The sequence below is a fragment of the Somniosus microcephalus genome, chromosome 13 (assembly GCF_052327205.1).
Source record: "Somniosus microcephalus isolate GS21.2 chromosome 13, FLI_Smic_1.0, whole genome shotgun sequence".
Taxonomy (NCBI): Eukaryota; Metazoa; Chordata; class Chondrichthyes; order Squaliformes; family Somniosidae; genus Somniosus; species Somniosus microcephalus.
The window spans coordinates 3,842,135-3,865,907 of record NC_140999.1 but is presented as its reverse complement, the minus strand read 5'-3'; the positions used below and the strand labels follow the sequence as shown (position 1 = coordinate 3,865,907).

The 23,773-nt window shown below is 55.0% G+C and overlaps 1 protein-coding gene across 2 annotated transcripts; it reads left to right on the top strand.

Annotated features, from left to right (window-relative positions):
* Nucleotides 1–23,217, top strand: LOC147107983 (survival motor neuron protein-like). 2 transcript variants are annotated; one of them, XM_086006013.1, is made up of 6 exons: nt 1–87; nt 6,131–6,274; nt 6,875–6,982; nt 11,630–11,836; nt 15,716–15,814; nt 22,983–23,217. In XM_086006013.1, the coding sequence occupies exons 1-6, from the start codon at nt 52–54 to the stop codon at nt 23,064–23,066; spliced, it is 678 nt and encodes a 225-aa protein (XP_085862139.1). In that variant the 5' UTR covers nt 1–51; the 3' UTR covers nt 23,067–23,217. The 2 variants fall into 2 exon arrangements, with proteins under 2 accessions (XP_085862139.1, XP_085862140.1); XM_086006014.1 differs by lacking the exon at nt 6,875–6,982.
* Nucleotides 23,218–23,773: the final 556 nt, after the last annotated feature.

The window sequence follows — 23,773 nt, the reverse complement described above, 5'->3', positions numbered from 1 at the left end:
CTCAGCGCGGCGCGCGGTCCAAGAGGCAGCGTGTTGGAGCCGCGCTGGGCAATGGCAGAGTGCTGGGCGCAGATAGTTTTGCAGCAGGTACCCAGGCAGTAGGCAGCAGCGAGGGACTGCAATCCCTGGGAGGTGCAATAAGAGCGAGCTTGCATTTCTGTAGCACCTTTCACATCCTCAGGACGTCCCACAGCGCCTTGCAGCCTGATGTCCTATTTCAAGGGAGTTTCACTGTTGGAACATAGGCAGCAGCCACACTCTGCACACAGCAAGATCCCACAAACAGCAATGGGATCAGTGACCAGTTTTAGTGAGGGATAAATATTGGCCAGGACACTGGGGAGAACATCCATGCTCTTACCAGTAGTGGCCGTGGGATCTTTTACGTCCAACTGAGAGGACAGACGTGGCCTCGGTTTAACGTCTCATCCGAAAGACGGTACCTCCAACACTGCAGCACTCCCTCAGTACTGCCCCTCCGATAGTGCAATGCCCCCTCAGTACTGCCCCTCCAACAGTGCAGTGCTCCCTCAGTACTGCCCCTCCGACAGTGCGGCGCTCCCTCAGTACTGACGCTCCGACAGTGCGGCGCTCCCTCAGTACTGCCCCTCTGACAGTGCGGCGCTCCCTCAGTACTGCCCCTCTGACAGTGCAGCGCTCCCTCAGTACTGACGCTCCGACAGTGCAGCGCTCCCTCAGTACTGCCCCTCTGACAGTGCAGCGCTCCCTCAGTACTGCCCCTCCGACAGTGCGGCACTCCCTCAGTACTGCCCCTCCGACAGTGCAGCGCTCCCTCAGTACTGCCCCTCCGACAGTGCGGCGTTCCCTCAGTACTGCCCCTCCGACAGTGCAGCGCTCCCTCAGTACTGCCCCTCCGACAGTGCAGTGCTCCCTCAGTACTGCCCCTCTGACGGTGCGGCGCTCCCTCAGTACTGCCCCTCTGACGGTGCAGCGCTCCCTCAGTACTGCCCCTCCGACAGTGCGGCGCTCCCTCAGTACTGCCCCTCCGACAGTGCGGCGCTCCCTCAGTACTGCCCCTCCGACAGTGCGGCGTTCCCTCAGTACTGCCTCTCCAACAGTGCAGCGCTCCCTCAGTACTGACGCTCCGACAGTGCAGCGCTCCCTCAGTACTGCCCCTCTGACGGTGCGGCGCTCCCTCAGTACTGCCCCTCTGACGGTGCAGCGCTCCCTCAGTACTGCCCCTCTGACGGTGCGGCGCTCCCTCAGTACTGCCCCTCTGACGGTGCAGCGCTCCCTCAGTACTGCCCCTCCGACAGTGCGGCGCTCCCTCAGTACTGCCCCTCCGACAGTGCGGCGCTCCCTCAGTACTGCCCCTCCGACAGTGCAACACTCCCTCAGTACTGCACTGGGAGTGTCGGCCTGGATTTTTGCGCTCAAGTCTCTGGAGTGGGACTTGAACCCATGACTTTCTGACTCAGAGGCAAGAGTGCTGCCCACTGAGCCCCGGCTGACACAAACTGAGAATCATGGAATGATTGCAGAGGTTTTTTTTAATTATTCTCGAGATGTGGGCACTGCTGGCATTTATTGCCCATCCCTAGTTGCCCTGAGAATTCTGCAGTGGGCCACTGCAGTCCATGTGGTGAAGATGCTCCCACAGTGCTGTCAGGTAGAGAGTTTCAGCGCATTCAAACTGGCTGGAGACTGGCATCTGTGATGGTGGGGACCTCGGGAGGAGGAGGAAGGATCATCCGCTTGGCACTTCTGGCTGGAGATGGTTGCGAACACTTCAGCCTTGTCTTTTGCAATCACATGCTGCGCTCAGCTGTCATTGAGGGTGGGGATGTTCATGGAGCCTCCTCCTCCCGTTAGTTGTTTAATTGTCCACCACCATTCACGACTGGATGTGGCAGGACTGCAGAGCTTTGATCTGATCCATTGGTTATGGGATGGCTTAGCTATGTCTATAGCATGCATGTAGTCCTGTGTTGCAGCTTCACCAAAGTATTCTGGGCAAACTATATTTTTTGAAGGTCAAGTAAAGAGAATTCTGTGCTATTAAGATTGTAAGTAAGAACGTCAACGAATCATAGAATCATAGAAATTTATGGCACAGAAGGAGGTCATTCTGTGCCGGCTGAAAAAGGGCTCTCCAGCCTAATCCCACTGTCCAGCTCTTGGTCCGCAGCCCTGTAGGTTACGGCACTTCAAGTGCATATAGAATCATAGAATAGTTACAGCACAGAAGGAGGCCATTTGACCCGTCGAGCCCGTGCTGGCTCTCTGCACGAGCACTTCAGCCAGTCCCACTCCCCCGCCCTTTCCCCGCAGCCCTGCAAATCTTTTTCCTTCAGGTATTTATCCAACTCCCTTTTGAAAGCAGTGATTGAATCTGCCTCCACCACCCTTTCAGGCAGTGCATTCCAGATCCTAACCACTCGCTGTGTAAAAAAGTTTTTCCTCATGTCGCCTTTGGTTCTTTTGCCAATCACCTTAAATCGGTGGCCTCTGGTTCTCGACCCTTCCGCCAATGGGAACAGTTTCTCTCTATTCTGGCCGGACCCTCATGATTTTGAACACCTCTATCAAATCTCCTCTCAACCTTCTCTGCTCCAAGGAGAACAACCCCAGCTTCTCCAGTCTATCCACGTAACTGAATTCCCTCATCCCTGGAACCATTCTCATCAATCTGCTCTGCACCCTCTCTGAGGCCTCCAAGTATGTCCAAATACTTTTTTAAAGTGATGAGGGTTTCTGCCTCTACCACCCTCTGGGTGAAAAAAATTCTCCTCAACTCCCCTCTAATCCTTCTCCCAATTACTTTAAATCTATGGCCCCTGGTTATTGACCTCTCTGCTAAGGGAAATAGGTCCTTCCTACCCACGCTATCTAGGCCCCTCATAATTTTATACACCTCAATGCTGAAATCTGAAATTAAAAATATACTAAAAATTCGGTACCGCACCAATACAATGAAACTGTCAGCTTGGCTCAGTTAGTAGCACTCTCAGAAGGTTGTCGGTTCAAGCCTCACTCCAGGGCAAGAGCATTTAATTCAGGCTGACACTCCAGTGCAGTACTGTAGGAAACAACGTACTTCAGATGAGATGTTAAACTGATGCCATCTGTCTGTTCCTGTGGTTTAGATGAATGTTAGTGATCCCACAGCACTTTTGGGAAAACTGGTAATCTGTCTGATTAGTCTCGAAAAGAGAAGGCGGAGGGGCGACCTGATAGAGGTCTTTATAATTATGAAAGGGTTCGATAGGGTAGACGTAGAGAAGATGTTTCCACTTATGGGGGAGACCAGAACTAGGGGCCATCAATATAAGATAGTCACTAATAAATCCAATGGGGAATTCAGGAGAAACTTCTTTACCCAGAGAGTGGTGAGAATGTGGAACTCGCTCCCACAGGGAGTGGTTGAGGCGAATAGTATAGATACATTTAAGGGGAAACTAGATAAACACATGAGGGAGAGAGGAATAGAAGGATCTGCTGATGGGGTGAGATGAAGCGGGGCGGGAGGAGGCTCGTGTGGAGCATAACACCGGCAGTTGGGCCGAATGGCCTGTTTCTGTGCTGTGGTTTCTATGTCATTCTATGTGTTAATGGGACTGTGTGTCGTGGACAGTGACTGATACATTTTCCCAGATAAAGCAGTCACTGGACTGTGACTAGATATGAATCACAGAGAAGTTTCTGAGAGGTATGATAAGGTGCTTCAGAATTCTTTGGCCATTTTTCCATTTAAAAAAAAATGAAATTTTAAAATGTATTTTGAGATACACTTGCTTTGTCGAGACAGCCCCAATGCTGGCAAGTGAATCCAAAGTCAGACGAAAGGTGCTTAATATGCTAAATGGCAGGTTGTTTCCCCAGAGACCAAGTGACAGATGATTCACTCATGTGTCTGGGTATTCGGACAGGTACAACGCACCGTGGGTTTGGAAAACTCTTTGACCTCTGTTGGCCTGTGAGAGAGAACACAGACACCCAAAAGGTCCATCAGGCAACAAAGTAATGGGATAAAGCTGAAAAACAAAAACCCAAAGCAAACTCAATTGCTACTTGGCCCTAAACAGACAATACAACATGGCTGATTACCTGACCATGGTAAAGGATAGCAAACTGAGAAAAACCTTGACAATGTACAGACTTAGTGAACATAACCTGGCGATCGAAAAAGGTAGACACAGACAGACCCGGCTACCAAGAGAGGACAGGATACGCTCTCACTGCAGTCAGGGAGTGGTGGAGACAGAGATGCACTTCCTCACAGCTTGTAGAAAATATCAGGGCATAAGGGAGAATTTCTACCCAAAATTCACAAAAATATGCCCGGAATTCAGAAATTTGAATGACGACCAAAAACTCCCATACCTACTAGGGGAAGAGAGAAATTGCATAACACTAACGGCACACTATGTTACAGCTTGCCATAAACAGAGGGACAACCAGTAAATATAAGAAAAGAGTATATATAAATTATATGAAAGTATATATTTATACACTCAGGGATATATCTGTTTATACACTGTATGGATAGATCTGTATTTTTGTGAACAAACATGAATGTTTTCCGATGCTTTGGCAACATAAGATGTAACTTGTCATGCCAATAAAGCGATTTGAATTGAATTGAATTGAATTGAGTGCAGAGAGAGAGGCTCTGCACTGTGTTACAGGAGGAGGCACAGAGAGATTATTCTGTTAAGTAGGATGACCCACAGCGGGGGGAGTAGCGTGCCGCGTTCTTTACTTTGTATCATTATGTTTATATTTCCACCTGTTCGCAGACGATACCCAGCTCTACCTCACCACCACCTCTCAACCCCTCCACTGACTCTAAATTGTCAGACTGCTTGTCCGATGAGCAGATTTAGTTCCTCCAACTAAATATTGGGAAGGTGTTCGACAAAGTGCCACATAATAGGCTTGCCAGCAAAGTTGAAGCCCATGGAATAAAAGGGACAGTGGCAGCCTGGATACGGAATTGGCTAAGTGACAGGAAACAGAGAGTAGTGGTGAACGGTTGTTTTTCGGACTGGAGGAAGATATACAGTGGTGTTCCCCAGGGGTCGGTTCTCGGACCACTGCTTTTCTTGATATATATTAATGACTTGGATGTGGATGTACAGGACACAATTTCAAAATTTGGAAGTACAGTGAACAGTGAGGAGGAGAGTGATAGACTTCAAGAGGACATAGACAGGCTGGTGAAATGGGCGGACACATGGCAGATGAAATTTAACGCAGAAAAGTGATACATTTTGGTAGAAAGATTGAGGAGAGGAAATATAAACTAAAGGGTACAATCCTAAAGGGGGTGCATGAACAGAGACCTGGGGGTATATGTGCATAAATCGTTGAAGGAGGCAGGGCAGGTTGAGAAAGCGGTTAAAAAAGCTTACGGGATCCTGGGCTTCATGCATAGAGACAGAGAGTACAAAAGCAAGGAAGTTATGATGGACCTTTATAAATCACTGGTTCGGTCTCAACTGGAGTATTGTGTCGAATTCTGGGCACCGCACTTTAGGAAGGATGTGAAGGCCTTAGAGAGGGTGCAGAGAAGATTTACGAGAATGGTTCCAGGGATGAGGGACTTCAGTTACGTGGATAGACTGGAGAAGCTGTGATTCTTCTCCTTGGAGCAGAGAAGGCTGAGAGGAGATTTGATGGAGGTGCTCAAAATCATGAGGGGTCTGGACAGAATAGATAGAGAGAAACTGTTCCCATTGGCGGAAAGGTCGAGAACCAGAGGACACAGATTTAAGGTGATTGGCAAAAGAGCCAAAGGTGACATGAGGAAAAAGTTTTTACGCAGCGAGTGATTAGGATCTGGAATGCACTGCCTGAAAGGGTGGTGGAGGCAGACTCAATCGCGGCTTTCAAAGGGAATTGGATAAGTACCTGACCTAGATTTGTACGAGTGCTACAGAAATGCAAGTTCTTCATGTTTTTCAAGGGGAAAAATGTATCTGTAAACTCGCACAGACTGATTTGCACAATGGTTGTGTAAAATGGTTGCCAAGACTGGAACAATACTTGTGCATGTGTGACTTGTGAGTGAGCCCAGTTATGGTCGCACCATCTGTGTTTTTGTGAGCATGTGGCACGTCTGGGTAGAAAACTGGCTGAATGTACTTGGGTGCATTTCAACTTTCAGAGCGGAGAGCTAGATGTCTTGGATGATGCCGCCCTCCTTAAGGCTTACGACAGAGCAGTGAATTCATTCAAGGCACAGTCGGAGCTCCCTGATGACACAGGCCTAGAGAAAGCAACTGCCGTCAAACTGAGGACCGGTCTGGAAGTAAGTCCCAGAACTGAGGCATATGGGCCAGGAAGATCCCAATTCCGATCCTTGCTCTATGCTGAATGAGCTGGTGGCATTTGGGGCGTTCGTTTCAGCAACAATGGGAAAAGGAGGGGGAAAGGTAGACAGGTTTCCCATGTCTGATCACTGTCCAGTGACCCTGCTGGATTGTGTGCATGTATATGCGTGTGTGTATGTCTCTGTGTCAGTGCGTGTGTGTGTGCTGTATATCTGTGTGTGTGCACTGGCTAAGGACGGTATCTGGCCAGTCTGTGCTGCCCTCCATGGTCGAGCATCTTGCTGACACACACAGCCTGGGCTGCCTCATGAACACTGGCCACATGGGAGAGGTAGCTTCAGGAGAGGAGGAGAGATAATTTGGGAAGGGGGAAATTAACTGTTATGATTTGGAAATGGCCCGGAGATAGGATGGGAGTGAGACTGACCCACGGGTGTAGTCGGGTTGGAACTCCACAGAAAGGCCCACTGGGGTAATATTGCCGCCAGCACCTGTCTATCCTCAGTTGAGATGGGAGTGGGGTCCTGTTGGTCTCGCCAAGATCAGTTTCATTCTGCTCTATTTTTCGATCTTTTCAGGATGAGTTGGAAAATGGCGGTGAAAGCGAAGGAGAAGCGGAATCTGTAGTTAGGCGGCCGAAGGCTGAGGGGACGGTGCACGGATACCAAGCAGTGGGAAAGCGGCAGGTACAGAGAGCGGCGCGAAACAAAACGTGCGGCTTGGAAAACTCCGAGTCAAGGGAAAGGTGGCACTGCGCTGCGGGTTTGGGGACTGAACCCCTCGATTCACAGCCCCAGTGGCCCCAATCCTCCTGCAAAAGTAACGGCGAGTTCACGGCACACATTAATGTGCGAATCGTCCAGTGAGTTCAGGGGATGACGAGTTACGCTGCGAGTTGAGAATCTCCGCAACGAGCTGCTCGATTTACGTCACTCCGCAGTTTGTCTCACACAAACAGCGTCTCACCCTCAGCCTCCCCGTTATTTTTAAGAAATTGCTGGGTTTGCTCATTAAATTCAAATTGAACTTACCGAAGAAAGTTAGAACTGGAACTTAACAGCTTAAGTACCCTTTTAACAATGTGATAATTATCAATGCCACTCAACCTCTCTGGCCCAGAAAGGGAACAAACCACCTGGAGTATTGTGCACAGTTTTGGTCTCCTTATCTAAGGAAGGATATCCTTACCTTGGAGGCGGTGCAACGAAGGTTCACTAGATTGATTCCTGGGATGAGAGGGCTGTCCTATGAGGAGAGATTGTGTAGATTGGGCCGATACTCTCTGGGGTTTAGAAGAATGAGAGGTGATCTCATTGAAACATACAAGATTCTGAGGGGGATTGACAGGGTAGATGCTGAGAGGTTGTTTCCCCTGGCTGGAGAGTCTAGAACCAGGGGTCACAGTCTCAGGATAAGGGGTCGGCCATTTAAGACTGAGATGAGGAGGAATTTCTTCACTCAGAGGGTGGTGAATCTTTGGAATTCTCTGCCCCAGAGGGCTGTGGAGGCTCAGACGTTGAGTATATTCAAGGCTGAGATCGATAGATTTTTGGACTCTAGGGGAATCGAGGGTTATGGGGCTCGGGCGGGAAAGTGGAGTTGAGGTCGATGATCAGCTGTGATCTTATTGAATGGCGGAGCAGGCTCGAGGGGCCGAATGGCCTCCTCCTCCTCCTAATTCTTATGTTCTTAATTTAAAGTGTTGAGTCTCATTCCTGTATGTAGTAAATTCTTCTTAGAGATTTTAAAAATTTTGAAGCAAGATTTGGCGTCAGGTGTTGGGTTGGTATCTCGGCAGTGCCCCCAGGAATGGTTACTTGACCTGCGGTTGCAACAGGTTGTGCACCAGTCGATGGCCCTTGGAGCATGTGTGGTTTCAGAGTGCACGTTGCCTTATCTCCCTGTACCTGAAATGTCATCCCATCACTGGGGAGTTCCTGGATGCACTATTCTCCTCAGTTTGTTTTTAATTCCTTCTCGGGATGTGGGCGTCGCTGGCAAGGCCGGCATTTATTGCCCATCCCTAGTTGCCCTTGAGAAGATGGTGTTGCGCCCTCTTCTTGAACTGCTGGTAACGGTTTCGATACATCGTCGTGTCTCGCTCGGCCATTTCAGAAAGTAGCTAAAAGTCAACCACGTTGGTGTGGGACTGGAGTCACATAGAAAAGAAGAAAGACTTGCATTTCTATAGCGCCTTTCACGACCTCAGGACGTCCCAAAGCACTTTACAGCCAATTAAATACTTTTTTGAAGTGTAGTCACTGTTGTAATGTGGGAAACGAGGCAGCCAATTTGCGCACGGCAAGATCCCACAAACAGCAATGTGATAATGACCAGATAATCTATAGATGCTAGATCGGGTAAGGACGGCAGGATCCCTTCCTTAGTGAATGAGTTGAATTTTTTACAACAATCCGACAGCTTCACGGTCATTCGTACCGAGACCAGTTTTTAAATTTATTTCCAGCTTTTTATTTTTAACTGAATTCAAATTCTCAAACTGCCATGGTAGGATTTGAACTTACGTCCTCTGGATTAGTCGCCCAGTAGCATAAACCACTGCACTACACGCACCCCTACCTAAAGGGAGAACAGTGCCCAGCATGGAGCCATCTTCATGGCTACTGTCGGTGGGGCTCATCCGAACACCAATCTCCAGGAGATGCTGAGCAGCAAATAATGGGACCTCCTCCCACCAAGAATACAAGACCCAACCAGCACGGCTAAACTCACAGCCAGTCGAGTACCTCGGATTTGCCCTTGTGATGGCCAGACTCTTGAGCTCATCCTAAACTCTGCTGCCCCCGTGTCCTAACTCGCACCAAGTCCCGTTCACCCATCACCCCCTGTGCTCACTGCCCCGTGTCCTAACTCGCACCAAGTCCCGTTCACCCATCACCCCCTGTGCTGACTGCCCCGTGTCCTAACTCGCACCAAGTCCCGTTCACCCATCACCCCCTGTGCTCACTGCCCCGTGTCCTAACTCACACCCAGTCCCGTTCACCCATCACCCCCTGTGCTCGCTGCCCCGTGTCCTAACTCACACCCAGTCCCGTTCACCCATCACCCCCTGTGCTCACTGCCCCGTGTCCTAACTCACACCAAGTCCCGTTCACCCATCACCCCCTGTGCTCGCTGCCCCGTGTCCTAACTCACACCCAGTCCCGTTCACCCATCACCCCCTGTGCTCACTGCCCCGTGTCCTAACTCACACCAAGTCCCGTTCACCCATCACCCCCTGTGCTCGCAAACCTACATTGGCTCCCGGTCCGGCAACGCCTCGAATTATGTACCGCATTTATATAGCGCCTTTAATGTAGTAAAAACATCCCGAGGTGCTTCACAAGAGCACTATCAGAAAAAACTTGACACCGAGCCACATACGGAGATATTAGGGCAGGTGACCAAAAGCCTGGTCAAAGAGGTCGGTTTTAAGGAGCGTCTTAAAGGAGGAGAGAGAGGCGGAGAGGTTTAGGGAGGGAATTCCAGAGCTTAGGGCCCAGGCAGCTGAAGGCACGGCCGCCAATGGTGGAGCGATGGGAATCGAGGATGCGCAAGAGGCCAGAATTGGAGGAGCGCAGAGATCTCGGGGGGTTGTGGGGCTGGAGGAGGTTACAGAGATAGGGAGGGCGAGGCCATGGAGGGATTTGAAAACAATGATGTGAATTTTAAAATCGCGGCGTTGCCGGACCGGGAGCCAATGTAGGTCAGCGAGCACAGGGGGTGATGGGTGAACGGGACTGGGTGTGAGTTAGGACACGGGGCAGTGAGCACAGGGGGTGATGGGTGAACGGGACTGGGTGTGAGTTAGGACACGGGGCAGCGAGCACAGGGGGTGATGGGTGAACGGGACTGGGTGTGAGTTAGGACACGGGGCAGTGAGCACAGGGGGTGATGGGTGAACGGGACTGTGTGCGAGTTAGGACACGGGGCAGTGAGCACAGGGGGTGATGGGTGAACGGGACTGTGTGCGAGTTAGGACATGGGGCAGCAGAGTTTTGGAGGAGCTGAAGTTTACGGAGGGTGGAATGTGGGAGGCTGGCCCGGAGAGAGTTGGAATAGTCGAGTCTGGAGGTAACAAAGGCATGGACGAGGGTTTCAGCAGCAGATGAGCTGAGGCAGGGGCGGAGACGGGCGATGTTACGGAGGTGGGAGTAGGCGGTCTTGGTGACGGAGAGGTGACGGGGTTGGAAGCTCAGCTTGGGGTCAAATACGATGCTGACCAGCCCCAGTTTTGGATGAGCTGAAGTTTACGGAGGGTGGGAGGTTGGAGGTGAGCCAGGAGAGAGTTGGACTAGCAGAACAAGAGAGCCCGAACCAGCTGTAATTACACAGTACAGGAATGAAAGGAATGGTTGTGATTCTAGGATTGGACCCTCCCATTGAAGGAGCGGAGGGGGTGAGGGGGGGGCGTTGGGGGATGGGGTGAGGGGGGGCGTGGGGTGGGGTATGGGGGGGCGTGGGGTGGGGTGAGGGGGTGATAGGGAGTGTGGGGGGTGAGGGGGTCGTTGGGGGATGGGGTGAGGGGGGGCGTGGGGTGGGGTATGGGGGGGCGTGGGGTGGGGTGAGGGGGTGATAGGGAGTGTGGGGGGGTGAGGGGGTCGTTGGGGGATGGGGTGAGGGGGGCGTGGGGTGGGGTGAGGGGGTGATGGGGAGTGTGGGGGGGTGAGGGGGTCGTTGGAGGATGGGGTGAGGGGGGGCGTGGGGTGGGGTGAGGGGGTGATGGGGAGTGTGGGGGGGTGAGGGGTCATTGGGGGATGGGGTGAGGGGGGGCGTGGGGTGGGCTGAGGGGGTGATGGGGAGTGTGGGGAGGTGAGGGGGGGCGTTGAGGGAGGGAGAGGGTGAGGGGGGACGTGGGGTGGGGTGAGGGGGGGCGTTAGGGGATGGGGTGAGGGGGGAGTGGGGGGGTGAGGGGGGCGTTGGGGGTGGGGTGAGGGGGGAGTGGGGGGGTGAGGGGGGCGTTGGGGGTGGGGTGAGGGGGGGCGTTGGGGGGTGAGGGGGTGATGGCGAGTGTGTGGGGGTGAGGGGGTCGTTGGGGGATGGGGTGAGGGGGGCGTGGGGTGGGGTATGGGGGGCGTGGGGTGGGGTGAGGGGGTGATGGGGAGTGTGGGGGGGTGAGGGGGTCCTTGGGGGATGGGGTGAGGGGGGGTGGGGTGAGGGGGTGATGGGGAGTGTGGGGGGTTGAGGAGGGCGTTGAGGGAGGGAGAGGGTGAGGGGGGGCGTTGGGGTTTTTTGGGAGGGGCTTGGGGGGGTGGGGTGAGGGGGTAAGAGGGGGGGCGGGTTTATCTTGGATCCCACTGATGCTGAGCATCGTTTATCTTTCTGCTGCACAGTGGGAGTTGTGGAGAGTGGGGTCTCGGTGCTGGGCCGTGTGGTCAGCAGACGGGGCCGTCTACCCGGCTGTTCTCCGGTCAGTAGACGAGGTCAGCGGGACGTGCGTTGTCCACTACATGGGTTATGGGAACGAGGAGGAGCAGAACCTCTCGGAACTCCTCCCCGAGGATCAGGCATCGAGCGAGAGCGGGAGTCTAGAAGAGCAGGTAAGGAATTCCAGGTTGGGGTCAGTGCATGAAAACAAGACCTGAACTCGGGGCCGTCAATATAAGAGAGTCACTAATAAATCCAATGGGGAATTCAGGAGAAACGTCTTTACCCAGCGAGTGGTGAGAATGTGGAACTCGCTGCTACATGGAGTGGTTGAGGTGAATAGCAGAGACACATTGAAGGGGAAACTAGATAAACACATGAGGGAGAAAGGAATAGAAGGATATGCTGATGGGGTGAGATGAAGATGGGTGGGAGGAGGCTGGTGTGGAGCAGAAACACCGGCACGGAGCAGTTGGGCCGAATGGCCTGTTTCTGTGCTGTAAATAATTTGTAACTTTGTAATTCGGAAATAATTAAACTGAGTATGGGACAGATCAGAATCTCTGGCTTCAATCCCCCCATCCCCCTCCCCCCCTACAGTGTAGAGGGAGCTTTACTCTGTATCTAACCCGTGCTGTACCTGCCCTGGGAGTGTTTGATGGGGCAGTGTAGAGGGAGCTTTACTCTGTATCTAACCCGTGCTGTACCTGCCCTGGGAGTGTTTGATGGGACAGTGTAGAGGGAGCTTTACTCTGTATCTAACCCGTGCTGTACCTGCCCTGGGAGTGTTTGATGGGACAGTGTAGAGGGAGCTTTACTCTGTATCTAACCCGTGCTGTACCTGCCCTGGGAGTGTTTGATGGGACAGTGTAGAGGGAGCTTTACTCTGTATCTAACCCGTGCTGTACCTGCCCTGGGAGTGTTTGATGGGACAGTGTAGAGGGAGCTTTACTCTGTATCTAACCCGTGCTGTACCTGCCCTGGGAGTGTTTGATGGGACAGTGTAGAGGGAGCTTTACTCTGTATCTAACCCGTGCTGTACCTGCCCTGGGAGTGTTTGATGGGACAGTATGGGGGACACGTGACTTGTACAGGCACTGGTTGACTTTGCCTGCATAAAACTAGTGGGGTACCGCAAGGATCGGTGCTTGGGCCTCAGCGATTCACAATCTATAGCAATGATTTGGATGAGGGGACCAAATGTAATATATCTGTGTTTCACAGAATCACAGAAACCCCACAGTGCAGATAGAGGCCATTTTGGCCCATCGAGCCTGCACCGACACATATCCCACCCGATCCCCGTAACCCCTACACCAACACCAACACATATCCCACCCTATCCCCGTAACCCCACGTATTTAATCCCCCTAACACTAAGGGTCAATTTACCATAGCCAATCAACCTAACCCGCACATCTTTGGATGATACAAAGCTGGGTGGGAATGTAAGTTGTGAGGAGAGTGCAAGGAGGCTTCAAGGGGATATAGACAGGCTAAGTGAATGGACAACAACATGGCCAATGGAATATAATGTGGAGAAATGTGAAGTTATTCACTTTGGTAGGAAAAATAGAAAAACAGAGTATTTTTTAAATACTGGAGATTAGCGTGTAAAATTAAGGCACATGGGATTGGGGGCAAGGTATTGACTTGGATAGAGAACTGGTTGGCAGACAGAAAGCAAAGAGTTGGAATAAACGGCTCTTTTTCCGAGTGGCAGGCAGTGACTAGTGGGGTACCGCAGGGATCGGTCCTTGGACCCCAGCTATTCACAATATATATTAATGATCTAGACAAGGGAACTAGATGTAATATCTCCAAATTTGCAGACGACACAAAGCTGGGTGGGCGTGTGTGCTGTGAGGAGGATGCCGAGAAACTTCAGTATGATTTGGACAAGTTAGGTGATTGGGCAGAAGCATGGCAGATGCAATATAACATGGATAAATGTGAGGTTAACCACTTTGGTGTCAAAAACAGGAAGGCAGATTATTATCTGAACGGCAATAGATTGGGAGAAGGGGAAGTGCAATGAGACCTGGGCGTCCTTGTGCACCAGTCGCTGAAAGTAAGCATGCAGGTGCAGCAGGCGGTTAAGAAGGCAAATGGTATGTTGGCCTTTGTAGCAAGAGGGTTCGAGTACAGGAACAAGGATGTCTTGCTGCAGTTGTACAGGGCCTTGGTGAGACCAAATCTTGAGTATTGTGTGCAGTTTTGGTCGCCTTATCTGAGGAAGGATGTTCTTGCCATGGAAGGAGTTCAGCGAAGATTCACCAGGCTGATACCTGGGATGGCAGGAATGACGTATGAGGAGAGATTGGGTCGATTGGACTTGTACTCGCTGGAGTTTAGAAGAATGAGAGGGGATCTCATCGAAACTTATAAAATTCTAACAGGACTAGACAGACTAGATGCTGGAAGGATGTTCCCGATGGTCGGGGAGTCCAGAACCAGGGGTCACAGTCTAAGGATAAGGGGTAAGCCATTTAGGACAGAAATTAGGAGGAATTTCTTCACCCAGAGAGTGGTGAACCTGTGGAATTCACTACCACAGAAGGCAGTTGAGGCCAATTCATTAAATATATTCAAGAAGGAGTTGGATATATTTCTTAAGGCTAAAGGGATCAAGGGATATGGGGAGAAGGCAGGGACAGGGTACTGAATTTGGATGATCAGCCATGATCTCATTGAATGGCGGAGCAGGCTCGAGGGGCCGAATGGCCTACTCCTGCTCCTATCTTCTATGTTTCTATGAGAGATTGGGAAATGTTGGTGTTCAGAGGGACCTGGGTGTCCTTGTACACGAATCACTGAAAGTTAACATACAGGTACAGCAAGCAATTAGGAAAGCAAATGGTATGTTGGCCTTTATTACAAGAGGATTTGAGTATAAGAGTAAAGACATCTTACTGCAATTATATAGGGCCCTGGTGAGACCACACCTGGAGTATTGTGTACAGTTTTGGTCTCCTTACCTAAGGAAGGATATACTTGCCATAGAGGGAGTGCAACGAAGGTTCACCAGACTGGTTCCTGGGATGGGGGGATTGTCCTATGAGGAGAGATTGAGTAGACTGGGCCTATATTCACAGAATCACAGAATCACAGAAACCCCACAGTGCAGATAGAGGCCATTTCGGCCCATCGAGCCTGCACCGACACATATCCCACCCGATCCCCGTAACCCCTACACCAACACATATCCCACCCTATCCCCACGTATTTAATCCCCCTAACACTAAGGGTCAATTTATCATAGCCAATCAACCTAACCCGCACATCTTTGGACTGTGGGAGGAAACCGGAGCACCCGGAGAAAACCCACGCAAACACGGGGAGAATGTGCAAACTCCACACAGACAGTCACCTGAGGCCGGATTCGAACCCGGGTCCCTGGCGCTGTGAGGCAACAGTGCTAACCACTATGCCACCGTGCTTCTCTAGAGTTTAGAAGAATGAGAGGTGATCTCATTGAAACATATAAAATTCTTACAGCGCTTGACAGGGTAGATGCAGGGAGGATGTTTCCCCTGGCTGGGGAGTCTAGAACCAGGAGTCACAGTCTCAGAATAAGGGGTCGGCCATTTAGGGCTGAGATGAGGAGGAATTTCTTCACTCAGAGGGTGGTGAATCTTTGGAATTCTCTACCCCAGAGGGCTGTGGAGGCTCAGTCATTGAGTATATTCAAGGCTGAGATCGATAGATTTTTGGATATTAAGGGAATCGAGGGATATGGAGATCGGGCGGGAAAGTGGAGTTGAGGTCAAAGATCAGCCATGATCTTATTGAATGGCGGAGCAGGCTCGAGGGGCCGAATGGCCGACTCCTGCTCCTAATTCTTATGTTCTTAAAACATGGCCGCTGATTTAAAACCTGATACAAAATGCCTGAAAGAATTCACCTCATTGACCCATCGAGAATTACTTGCTTGCAATACAAATAAACGAGTGTGTTATAATGTGCGTGACTGCAGTTACAGAATCTAAACCCAAATGAGAACCATGGCAGTGAGACTCTGAACTAATGAACTAATTCCCTCCCCTCCACAGGCTCCGCCTCCTTTTGGTCCTGAGTTCAGTGATGATGCTGCGCTGATGAATATGCTAATGTCCTGGTATATAAGCGGGTATCACACAGGCTACTATGTGGTATGTGAGTTTTATTTGGTATTTAAAGGTCTTGATGTCACTGGATTAATCTGGGCTCCCCTCCCACAGGGGGCAGTCGCTGTGATTGGGGAGAGCTGGGACCCATTGATGGGGGGGGGCGGGCGCTGTGATTGGGGAGAGCTGGGACACATTGACGGGGGGCGGGCGCTGTGATTGGGGAGAGCTGGGACCCATTGACGGGGGGCGGGCGCTGTGATTGGGGAGAGCTGGGACACATTGACGGGGGGGGTGGGCACTGTGATTGGGGAGAGCTGGGACCCATTGACGGGGGGGGGTGGGCGCTGTGATTGGGGAGAGCTGGGACACATTGACAGAGGGCGGGCGCTGTGATTGGGGAGAGCTGGGACACATTGACGGGGGGTGGGCGCTGTGATTGGGGAGAGCTGGGACACATTGACGGGGGGCGGGCGCTGTGATTGGGGAGAGCTGGGACACATTGACGGGGGGCGGGCGCTGTGATTGGGGAGAGCTGGGACACATTGACGGGGGGCGGGCGCTGTGATTGGGGAGAGCTGGGACACATTGACAGAAGGCGGGCGCTGTGATTGGGGAGAGCTGGGACACATTGACGGGGGGTGGGCGCTGTGATTGGGGAGAGCTGGGACCCATTGACGGGGGGCGGGCGCTGTGATTGGGGAGAGCTGGGACACATTGACGGGGGGGGTGGGCACTGTGATTGGGGAGAGCTGGGACCCATTGACGGGGGGGGGTGGGCGCTGTGATTGGGGAGAGCTGGGACACATTGACAGAGGGCGGGCGCTGTGATTGGGGAGAGCTGGGACACATTGACGGGGGGTGGGCGCTGTGATTGGGGAGAGCTGGGACACATTGACGGGGGGCAGGCGCTGTGATTGGGGAGAGCTGGGACACATTGACGGGGGGGCAGTCGCTGTGATTGGGGAGAGCTGGGACACATTGACGGGGGGTGGGCGCTGTGATTGGGGAGAGCTGGGACACATTGACGGGGGGGCAGTCGCTGTGATTGGGGAGAGCTGGGACACATTGACGGGGGGCGGGCGCTGTGATTGGGGAGAGCTGGGTCCCATTGACGGGGGGCAGTCGCTGTGATTGGGGAGAGCTGGGACACATTGACGGGGGGCGGGCACTGTGATTGGGGAGAGCTGGGACCCATTGACGGGGGGCGGGCGCTGTGATTGGGGAGAGCTGGGACACATTGACGGGGGGCGGGCGCTGTGATTGGGGAGAGCTGGGACACATTGACAGAGGGCGGGCGCTGTGATTGGGGAGAGCTGGGACACATTGACGGGGGGTGGGCACTGTGATTGGGGAGAGCTGGGACACATTGACGGGGGGGGGGCGGGCACTGTGATTGGGGAGAGCTGGGACACATTGACGGGGGGCAGGCGCTGTGATTGGGGAGAGCTGGGACACATTGACGGGGGGCGGGCACTGTGATTGGGGAGAGCTGGGACACATTGACGGGGGGCGGGCACTGTGATTGGGGAGAGCTGGGACACATTGACGGGGGGCGGGCGCTGTGATTGGGGAGAGCTGGGACACATTGACGGGGGGCAGGCACTGTGATTGGGGAGAGCTGGGTCCCATTGACGGGGGGCAGTCGCTGTGATTGGGGAGAGCTGGGACACATTGACGGGGGGCGGGCGCTGTGATTGGGGAGAGCTGGGACACATTGACAGAGGGCGGGCGCTGTGATTGGGGAGAGCTGGGACACATTGACAGAGGGCGGGCGCTGTGATTGGGGAGAGCTGGGACACATTGACGGGGGGCGGGCACTGTGATTGGGGAGAGCTGGGACACATTGACGGGGGGCGGGCGCTGTGATTGGGGAGAGCTGGGACACATTGACGGGGGGCGGGCGCTGTGATTGGGGAGAGCTGGGACACATTGACAGAGGGCGGGCGCTGTGATTGGGGAGAGCTGGGACACATTGACGGGGGGCAGTCGCTGTGATTGGGGAGAGCTGGGACACATTGACGGGGGGCAGGCACTGTGATTGGGGAGAGCTGGGACACATTGACGGGGGGCGGGCGCTGTGATTGGGGAGAGCTGGGACACATTGACGGGGGGGGGGCGCTGTGATTGGGGAGAGCTGGGACCCATTGACGGGGGGCGGGCACTGTGATTGGGGAGAGCTGGGACACATTGACGGGGGGCGGGCACTGTGATTGGGGAGAGCTGGGACACATTGACGGGGGGCGGGCACTGTGATTGGGGAGAGCTGGGACACATTGACGGGGGGCGGGCGCTGTGATTGGGGAGAGCTGGGACACATTGACGGGGGGGGCGCTGTGATTGGGGAGAGCTGGGACACATTGACGGGGGGCGGGCGCTGTGATTGGGGAGAGCTGGGACACATTGACGGGGGGCGGGCGCTGTGATTGGGGAGAGCTGGGACACATTGACGGGGGGCGGGCGCTGTGATTGGGGAGAGCTGGGACACATTGACGGGGGGCAGGCACTGTGATTGGGGAGAGCTGGGACACATTGACGGGGGGCAGGCACTGTGATTGGGGAGAGCTGGGACACATTGACGGGGGGGGGTGGGCGCTGTGATTGGGGAGAGCTGGGACACATTGACGGGGGGGGGTTGGCGCTGTGATTGGGGAGAGCTGGGACACATTGACGGGGGGCGGGCGCTGTGATTGGGGAGAGCTGGGACACATTGACGGGGGGCGGGCACTGTGATTGGGGAGAGCTGGGACACATTGACGGGGGGTGGGCACTGTGATTGGGGAGAGCTGGGACCCATTGACGGGGGGCGGGCGCTGTGATTGGGGAGAGCTGGGACACATTGACGGGGGGCAGGCGCTGTGATTGGGGAGAGCTGGGACACATTGACGGGGGGCGGGCGCTGTGATTGGGGAGAGCTGGGACCCATTGACGGGGGGCAGGCGCTGTGATTGGGGAGAGCTGGGACACATTGACGGGGGGCGGGCGCTGTGATTGGGGAGAGCTGGGACACATTGACGGGGGGCGGGCACTGTGATTGGGGAGAGCTGGGACACATTGACGGGGGGCGGGCACTGTGATTGGGGAGAGCTGGGACACATTGACGGGGGGCAGGCGCTGTGATTGGGGAGAGCTGGGACACATTGACGGGGGGCAGGCGCTGTGATTGGGGAGAGCTGGGACACATTGACGGGGGGCAGGCGCTGTGATTGGGGAGAGCTGGGACACATTGACGGGGGGGGGCGCTGTGATTGGGGAGAGCTGGGACACATTGACGGGGGGCAGGCGCTGTGATTGGGGAGAGCTGGGACACATTGACGGGGGGCGGGCACTGTGATTGGGGAGAGCTGGGACACATTGACGGGGGGCAGTCGCTGTGATTGGGGAGAGCTGGGACACATTGACGGGGGGCAGGCGCTGTGATTGGGGAGAGCTGGGACACATTGACGGGGGGCAGGCGCTGTGATTGGGGAGAGCTGGGACACATTGACGGGGGGCAGTCGCTGTGATTGGGGAGAGCTGGGACACATTGACGGGGGGCAGGCGCTGTGATTGGGGAGAGCTGGGACACATTGACGGGGGGCAGTCGCTGTGATTGGGGAGAGCTGGGACACATTGACGGGGGGCAGGCGCTGTGATTGGGGAGAGCTGGGACACATTGACGGGGGGCGGGCGCTGTGATTGGGGAGAGCTGGGACACATTGACGGGGGGCGGGCGCTGTGATTGGGGAGAGCTGGGACACATTGACGGGGGGCGGGCGCTGTGATTGGGGAGAGCTGGGACACATTGACGGGGGGCAGTCGCTGTGATTGGGGAGAGCTGGGACACATTGACGGGGGGCAGTCGCTGTGATTGGGGAGAGCTGGGACACATTGACGGGGGGCGGGCGCTGTGATTGGGGAGAGCTGGGACACATTGACGGGGGGCAGTCGCTGTGATTGGGGAGAGCTGGGACACATTGACGGGGGGCGGGCGCTGTGATTGGGGAGAGCTGGGACACATTGACGGGGGGGGGTGGGCACTGTGATTGGGGAGAGCTGGGACACATTGACGGGGGGGGCGGGCGCTGTGATTGGGGAGAGCTGGGACCCATTGACGGGGGGGGGTGGGCACTGTGATTGGGGAGAGCTGGGACACATTGACGGGGGGGGGTGGGCACTGTGATTGGGGAGAGCTGGGACACATTGACGGGGGGGGCGGGCGCTGTGATTGGGGAGAGCTGGGACCCATTGACGGGGGGGGGTGGGCGCTGTGATTGGGGAGAGCTGGGACACATTGACGGGGGGGGGTGGGCACTGTGATTGGGGAGAGCTGGGACACATTGACGGGGGGGGGGTGGGCACTGTGATTGGGGAGAGCTGGGACACATTGACGGGGGGCAGGCGCTGTGATTGGGGAGAGCTGGGTCCCATTGACGGGGGGCGGGCACTGTGATTGGGGAGAGCTGGGACACATTGACGGGGGGGGCGGGCGCTGTGATTGGGGAGAGCTGGGTCCCATTGACGGGGGGCGGGCACTGTGATTGGGGAGAGCTGGGACACATTGACGGGGGGCGGGCACTGTGATTGGGGAGAGCTGGGACACATTGACGGGGGGCAGTCGCTGTGATTGGGGAGAGCTGGGTCCCATTGACGGGGGGCGGGCGCTGTGATTGGGGAGAGCTGGGTCCCATTGACGGGGGGCAGTCGCTGTGATTGGGGAGAGCTGGGACACATTGACGGGGGGCGGGCGCTGTGATTGGGGAGAGCTGGGTCCCATTGACGGGGGGCGGGCGCTGTGATTGGGGAGAGCTGGGACACATTGACGGGGGGCGGGCGCTGTGATTGGGGAGAGCTGGGACACATTGACGGGGGGCGGGCGCTGTGATTGGGGAGAGCTGGGTCCCATTGACGGGGGGCGGGCGCTGTGATTGGGGAGAGCTGGGACACATTGACGGGGGGCGGGCGCTGTGATTGGGGAGAGCTGGGACACATTGACGGGGGGTGGGCACTGTGATTGGGGAGAGCTGGGACACATTGACGGGGGGCAGGCGCTGTGATTGGGGAGAGCTGGGACACATTGACGGGGGGCAGGCGCTGTGATTGGGGAGAGCTGGGACACATTGACAGAGGGCGGGCACTGTGATTGGGGAGAGCTGGGACACATTGACGGGGGGGGGGCGGGCACTGTGATTGGGGAGAGCTGGGACACATTGACGGGGGGCAGGCGCTGTGATTGGGGAGAGCTGGGTCCCATTGACGGGGGGCAGTCGCTGTGATTGGGGAGAGCTGGGACACATTGACGGGGGGCAGGCGCTGTGATTGGGGAGAGCTGGGTCCCATTGACGGGGGGCAGTCGCTGTGATTGGGGAGAGCTGGGACACATTGACGGGGGGCAGGCGCTGTGATTGGGGAGAGCTGGGACACATTGACGGGGGGCGGGCGCTGTGATTGGGGAGAGCTGGGTCCCATTGACGGGGGGCAGTCGCTGTGATTGGGGAGAGCTGGGACACATTGACGGGGGGCAGTCGCTGTGATTGGGGAGAGCTGGGACACATTGACGGGGGGCAGGCGCTGTGATTGGGGAGAGCTGGGTCCCATTGACGGGGGGCAGTCGCTGTGATTGGGGAGAGCTGGGTCCCATTGACGGGGGGCGGGCGCTGTGATTGGGGAGAGCTGGGACACATTGACGGGGGGCGGGCGCTGTGATTGGGGAGAGCTGGGACACATTGACGGGGGGCGGGCGCTGTGATTGGGGAGAGCTGGGACACATTGACGGGGGGCAGGCGCTGTGATTGGGGAGAGCTGGGACACATTGACGGGGGGCGGGCGCTGTGATTGGGGAGAGCTGGGACACATTGACGGGGGGCAGTCGCTGTGATTGGGGAGAGCTGGGACACATTGACGGGGGGCGGGCGCTGTGATTGGGGAGAGCTGGGACACATTGACGGGGGGCGGGCGCTGTGATTGGGGAGAGCTGGGACACATTGATGGGGGGCAGGCGCTGTGATTGGGGAGAGCTGGGACACATTGACGGGGGGCGGGCACTGTGATTGGGGAGAGCTGGGACACATTGACGGGGGGCGGGCGCTGTGATTGGGGAGAGCTGGGACACATTGACGGGGGGCGGGCGCTGTGATTGGGGAGAGCTGGGACACATTGACGGGGGGCAGGCACTGTGATTGGGGAGAGCTGGGACACATTGACGGGGGGCGGGCGCTGTGATTGGGGAGAGCTGGGACACATTGACGGGGGGCAGTCGCTGTGATTGGGGAGAGCTGGGACACATTGACAGAGGGCGGGCACTGTGATTGGGGAGAGCTGGGACACATTGACGGGGGGTGGGCACTGTGATTGGGGAGAGCTGGGACACATTGACGGGGGGCGGGCGCTGTGATTGGGGAGAGCTGGGACACATTGACAGAGGGCGGGCGCTGTGATTGGGGAGAGCTGGGACACATTGACGGGGGGCAGGCGCTGTGCTATAACTGGTGCAGTTTCAACTTATCTACGAGTATAAAATTCTCCCCTTCCCCACTCACCAAATCACTGTTGTATCTGGAACTTCTGATTACTCCCTTTCTCCTCTCGCCCCGAGTCTGTGCAGCTCTCTATCAGTTGTTGAGATGTAAGAATTTTGGCCTCCTTTATTCCCAGATGTGGCCAGTAGGAGGCAGGAGTCTGGTGCATATTTGCTGAAAATTTGAGAATATTCAAGGCCTGGGAGAGGAATTGCCCCAGTGACACGGTTGAAAAGACCCCCCTCCCCCTTTCAGTTCCACGTCCTGTCTGTGCTGAGCTAGTGGGTCTTGGCTAGGGTGTGTTAGGGGCTGCAATACTTGCCCCGGCGTTAGAGAGGAAAAAATCAGTTGGATATATGAGTGAGTGTGAGTGAGAGAGTGTGTGAGTGTGAGTGAGTGTGCGTGAGTGAGTGTGCGTGTGAGAGAGTGCGTGAGTGTGCATGAGTGTGTGAGTGTGAGTGAGTGTGAGTGTGAGAGTGTGTGTGAGTGCGCATGTCCGATGATGAGACAATCTGGCTCCGGAGTCCCCCTTGGTCGAATAGCCTGCCAACATCCGCACGTGAGGAATGGCCACTTGGATGAGATGTGGGATGGCACTGAGTGTCTGTGGAGGCCAGTCCCCAGCAGTCAGCACCTTGTGAAGAGGACGAGAGATTGTGATTTTTACATCTGAGTTTTACTGGAATTTATGTTGTTTCCTCGCTTTTCATTTTAAGGGTTTGAAGCAGAGCCAGAGCGAGGCAGCTTCACGCACCAAGAAACCGCGACCCAGACACAGACACAGGCCGAGCACGGAGTAACAACCCTCCGTCTGCTGCATTCCTCTCCAGCCTCGCTGTGCTCTTCCACAATGTATCTCCAGGAAAACGCCTCCATGGGCTTTAAAGCAAGTGTTTAACAAAGAAAAACCGAACAAGTTTACAAATTGTAATTAAAAAGTTTCAGATACTGTGCTGGCTGTCTGTGGGTTAGGTTCGATGATCAGATGGTGAAGGTATCGGAGGTGTTTAGTCGCAGAATGCAGCGCTGGTACAGAAGTCGTTTCACTGGAGACTGCGGCCCAGGCGTTCTGCCTCTGTGCTGAGTGAACAGGGGAGGGTACCTGGGTGTTTGATTAACGACCGGGACAGACATCTTACTGACTCCGTGCATTGAAGCTGGGCTTGTTCTGTGCGATATTACAACAGGACTGAGAGACCTTAGGTGTAACAATAACAACTTGCATTTATACAGCGCCTTTAACATAGTAAAACATCCCAAGGCGCTTCACAGGAGCGATTATCAAACAAACATTGAACTCCGAGCCACATAAGGAGATATTAGGACAGGTGACCAAAAGCTTGGTCAAAGAGGTCGGTTTAAAGGAGCGTCTTAAAGGAGGAGAGAGAGGCGGAGAGGTTTAGGGAGGGAATTCCAGAGCTCGGGGCCCAGGCAGCTGAAGGCACGGCCGCCAATGGTGGAGCAATGGAAATCGGGGGATGTGCAAGAGGCCGGAATTGGAGGAGCG